General features: G+C 53.3%; 1 protein-coding gene across 1 annotated transcript; it reads left to right on the top strand.

The window, feature by feature from the left end:
- On the top strand, window positions 1-3404 carry SLC35D3 (solute carrier family 35 member D3). The gene is made up of 2 exons (XM_002747060.7): window positions 1-651; window positions 1681-3404. The coding sequence occupies exons 1-2, from the start codon at window positions 213-215 to the stop codon at window positions 2466-2468; spliced, it is 1227 nt and encodes a 408-aa protein (XP_002747106.3). The 5' UTR covers window positions 1-212; the 3' UTR covers window positions 2469-3404.
- The last annotated feature ends 1682 nt before the right edge of the window (window positions 3405-5086 follow it).

Below are 5086 nucleotides of genomic sequence, written 5' to 3' on the forward strand. Positions count from 1 at the left end.
ACTGCCTCCCTGGAGCTGCGGGGCGGTCGGACGCAGAGCTGCCGAACCGCTAGAACGCCTGGCCGGAGCTGCCCTCTGCAGCCGAGCCGGCGCCCCCTGCCCTTCGCCGCCGCGCCGGGCGGTCGCCCCCGCCGCCCTCGCTCGCCTCCTCCCGGCTCCCTGCGCGTAGGTCGTGGAGCTCCGCCACCGCGGGGTGCGGCGGGGCCGGCGAGATGCGGCAGCTGTGCCGGGGCCGCGTGCTGGGCATCTCGGTGGCCATCGCGCACGGGGTCTTCTCGGGCTCTCTCAACATCCTGCTCAAGTTCCTCATCAGCCGATACCAGTTCTCCTTCCTGACCCTGGTGCAGTGCCTGACCAGCTCCACCGCGGCGCTGAGCCTGGAGCTGCTGCGGCGCCTAGGGCTCATCGCCGTGCCCCCCTTCGGCCTGAGCCTGGCGCGCTCCTTCGCGGGGGTCGCGGTGCTCTCCACGCTGCAGTCCAGCCTCACGCTCTGGTCCCTGCGCGGCCTCAGCTTGCCCATGTACGTGGTCTTCAAGCGCTGCCTGCCCCTGGTCACCATGCTCATCGGCGTCCTCGTTCTCAAGAACGGCGCGCCCTCGCCTGGGGTGCTGGCTGCCGTGCTCATCACCACCTGCGGCGCCGCCCTGGCAGGTGAGCGGGCCCCGCGCCGACCCCAGCCGACCCCACCCACCCCGCCCAGCAGGGCAGAGACCGCGGGGTTCACTGAGTGCAACGCCCTCGCTTCCAGTTGGGGAAACCGAGGCAGAGAGATGCGGACAGCTTTGAGAGTGGTCTCTCAGCTCGTAATAGGGACTTCGGAACCCAGTGAGCCCTTCGCAGCGCTCCGGCTTTCTTCCAAGTCCTCCTGCCCCGCAATGTCCTGGCTTCCGACCCTCACCCCTGCTTCACCCGGATCGCCCTTCCCGCAGCCCCCTTCCCTGGTCTTCCCCGGTCACCCCATCCTCCGGGAGAGGTGGGAGAGTCGCCTGAGCCTGGGAGCTAGAGTCCTCCAAGCCTGGACCGACCCGGAAGGAGGGGGCCGTGAACTTCCTTGGGTCACGAGGGGCTGGAATGGGGATGGGGGATGGGGGCGAAGCTTAGGCTCCGGGGGCTACTGCAGGGTGGCTGGTGCGGCGGGGTGGGGGGGGGCTGCAGGCCTGAGGCAGACCCAGCTGCTGAGCGAGACGAGAGGCCGGGGCAGGGGGAAGCTCACTGGGGGGCAGAACAGGCGTTCTCCCCGGCTCCTGGCCCGCTCTGGGTTACAGGCCACTGGCTGAGGCTCCCTCTCCCTTGGGTGCCCCACGGGGCGGGGGTTGGGAGGTGCAGGTACCTTGCGCCTGAGTGACTTCGGTGTCAGCTCGGGAAAGCCACAGCACCTTCCCCGAGGGCACGTGCGCTCTCCGGCACCTTTGTCGTGGACAGGGGAAGATGGAGTGACCCGGGGACATGGCGGGAAGGCGCACTAGGCACTGAGTTTGGCTGTCGCATTTGACTCGGGTGGCCGAGGTACGACTGGGGTCTGTCACTCAGGAATCCGGTGGGCAGAGCTGGGGCGCGAACCCAGTCTGCTTTCCCTACCCGACGCGTTTTCTCCGTGGGTCACCCCGCCCCACGCCAACCTGCTGTCTTCTCTCTTTTTCCTTCCCGCCCCGGCTCGGCTGTCCTCCTCCTGCGCCACAGGAGCCGGCGACCTGACAGGTGACCCCATAGGGTACGTCACGGGCGTGCTGGCGGTGCTGGTCCACGCCGCCTACCTGGTGCTCATCCAGAAGGCCAGCGCCGACACCGAGCACGGGCCGCTCACCGCGCAGTATGTCATCGCTGTCTCTGCAACCCCGCTGCTGGTCATCTGCTCCTTTGCCAGCACCGACTCCATCCATGCCTGGACCTTTCCGGGCTGGAAGGACCCGGCCATGGTCTGCATCTTCGTGGCCTGTATCCTGATCGGCTGCGCCATGAACTTTACCACGCTGCACTGCACCTACATCAACTCAGCCGTGACCACCAGCTTCGTGGGCGTGGTGAAGAGTATCGCCACCATCACAGTGGGCATGGTGGCCTTCAGCGACGTGGAGCCCACCTCTCTGTTTATTGCTGGCGTCGTGGTGAACACCCTGGGCTCCATCATTTACTGTGTGGCCAAGTTCATGGAGACCAGAAAGCAAAGCAACTATGAGGACCTGGAGGCCCAGCCCCGGGGAGAGGAGGCGCAGCTGCCGTTCGTGATGGAGGAGCTGCCTGGGGAGGGAGGAAATGGCCGGTCAGAAGGTGGGGAGGCAGCAGGTGGCCCAAGTGAGCGAGAGGCCAGGCGCGGCCCGCGAGGAGTCCTGCTGGTGGCTGGGAGCTCTGAAGAAGGGAGCAGGAGGTCATTAAAAGATGCTTACCTCGAGGTGTGGAGGTTGGTTAGGGGAACCAGGTATATGAAGAAGGATTATTTGATAGAAAACGAGGAGTTACCCAGTCCTTGAGAAGGAGAGTATGTACCTTGTGCATACACTTATTTTATATGTTAGAATGACATGTTTTCATGAGAGGCCTCCCTGTTTTATTCTCTGCAGAATGGGAAAGGGAAGAAAAGAAAGAGGCTGAAAGGTACTGACAGGTAGCCACAAATTTAGCACCTGTGTGAATTATTTAGTGTGACTTCACCTGGGGCATCACAGAGACAAAAGAATGTGAAGGTACTTAACAAAGTAAGGCAACAGTGTCTGCTTCAGACTCCTGGCACATTTGTTTTTTGTCATTATAGCCATAACTAAACATCTGCATGTACCAAGAGTCCCTAAGCCACCCCCTCCAAAGATGGAGTGTAGAAATGAGACGGTGCTTAGTAAGTTCAAAGATGACATTCAGGGATGCATTTTTGATGATAGAACTACAGTTTTTATCGCCAAGTGGGCAGAGTATATTGCTGAAATGATATATAAATATACTGAATTGATGTTTACTGTGTATAGTCATCTGAAATATCATATTTACTCAGATTCTACTCACTTGTTTTTTAAAATAAGTCTCCAAATATTCTATTATATAGTGATAGAAACTGTTAAAGCTATTTTGAAAATATGAATTCTTAGCTTTAATCATGAAGTCTAAAGTTTGCTCTTAGTAATTATTTTGAAAGTTGTTTTGGTTCATTGCTTTATAATATTTATTATTGAATGCCAAGCCTATTCTTTTTTTCACTGTGTTCAATATTCTTTCAAGCAAATGCAACGGCTGGAATATAATTCAGAATTAACTGAAACCCAGTCAGAGATGGCCACCTGTAAAGTCAGAGAGGGCCACCCTTTACATGTTGCATATCCCCAACCACGTTACCAAAAGAGCAACTGCTATATTCACATTATGATATTTTTCTATCTTGACTTTGTCAAAATAAAGTATGAGTGTAACTATTAAAAGATACATTGTTAGAAATTTATTTTAGACACACTTTCTCTTGTTGCTGTATAGTAGTTTGCGTTTGCCTCCAATGTGAGGTCACAGTATCTGGTGGGTAGCGAACACACCATTGGAAACTTGCTAAATTAACAAAGCTGTTTGGTTTGAGACAACAACAAAAACAGAAACATGTCTTCCAGTGAAGGAAGCTTTAAAGGCCTGGTGCAGTGGCTCATGTGTGTAATCCCAGCAATCTGGGAGGCCAAGGCAAGCAAATGGCTTGAGCTCAGGAGTTCAAGGCGAGCCTGGGCAACATGGCGAAACCCCATCTCTGCAAAAAACACCAAAAATTAGCCAAGCTTTGTGGTGTGCACCTGTAGTCCCAGCTACTCAGGAGGCTGTGGTAGGAGGATCACCTGAGCTTGGGAAGTCGAGGCTGTAGGGAGCTCTGATTGGGTCCCTACACTACAGCCTGGGCAACAGAGTGAGACCCTGTCTCAAAAGCAAACGCACACCCAAACAAAAAGTGATAAAACACTGCATCGCACTGAGGTACGAAAGCCATCCACACCAGACTTCACTTAACATGGAATCTGAGAAGTAATAAACGTTCAAACTCACCAAGGAGGAAGCTTTCTGTGAGCTCCAGGCAGGAGAGATACTTTGAGAATGAGGGGCCCCTCTGATGTGCCAGCATGTCGCTGAGATTCCCAGAGAGTAACATCTTATATTTTTCTTTCTTTTCTAAAAATCAAAGCAAAGCAAAAAGCAGAAGCAAAAATGAAGTTCTGGCTCCATCAGTTTGGCTCCACAAGTGGCTGAGCAAGTGGAATTGTGGTTCGTGATTGGCCCTGGTTTGCCGGTTTCCACAAGCAACTGACTACTTCCAGAGGTGCCTCCACCAGCCATTTAAGATATAGGTGACTTCCCATGCTGCAGTTAGAGATGGTTTGTCAGGGTTATGATGACTTCTTCAAAAATAAGCATTTATTTTCATGCTAACATGCCAAAGAGCAATATAATGTTACAACCATATAAAGCTGAGAATTAATGAAAAGCAGCAAAGTTGAATGAAGTATGTATTTCTTACCACTGCCAGATAAGTGGACAGAATGATTGTTTTTCACAGAAAAAAAAAAAACTCCATTGGTTAAAAATGTGAGTTTGCATTTTTTTTTTTTTTTTGCAAAAGGATTAACTCTTCAATGTCAATGAACCTGTAGAGACACTCTATCGGACTTCTCTAGAGAAACAGAACCCATAAGAGAGGGAGATTTTAAGGAAGTGGTGATTGTGGGGCAGTCTGAAGTCTACAGGGCCATGCTGGCAGGTAGAAAACTCAAGCAGGGTTTCTATGTTGCAATCTTAAGGCAGAATTGATGTTGCTACTTCTGGAAACCTCACTCTTTGGTCTGTAGGCCTTCAGCTAATTGGATGATACATCTTATAAACGTCTTCACAGCAACATCTAGACTGCTATTTGACCAAACAGCTGGGAACCACAGCCTAGCCAAGCCGACACATAAAAGGAATCCTTCCTCCACTGTCAGTAGCACTGGAGGGAATCCAAGACTCTGGTTCACCCTGACCTTCGGGCTCTGGTAAGGCCTTGTATCAGGCAGGCAGGGGGCTTCTGACCAGCTCCAGGATATCTGTATAGGTGGGACCGCACTGGAAGTCACTCACCATTGCTGCTAGACTG

The sequence above is a fragment of the Callithrix jacchus genome, chromosome 4, assembly GCF_049354715.1.
Source record: "Callithrix jacchus isolate 240 chromosome 4, calJac240_pri, whole genome shotgun sequence".
NCBI classification, from domain to species: domain Eukaryota; kingdom Metazoa; phylum Chordata; class Mammalia; order Primates; family Cebidae; genus Callithrix; species Callithrix jacchus.

Coding starts and splice junctions, on each gene's coding strand:
- SLC35D3 (XM_002747060.7), top strand. CDS start 213: ATGCGGCAGCTGTGCCGGGGCCGCGTGCTGGGCATCTCGGTGGCCATC. Junction 652..1,680: donor CTGCGGCGCCGCCCTGGCAG/GTGAGCGGGCCC, acceptor CCTGCGCCACAG/GAGCCGGCGACCTGACAGGT.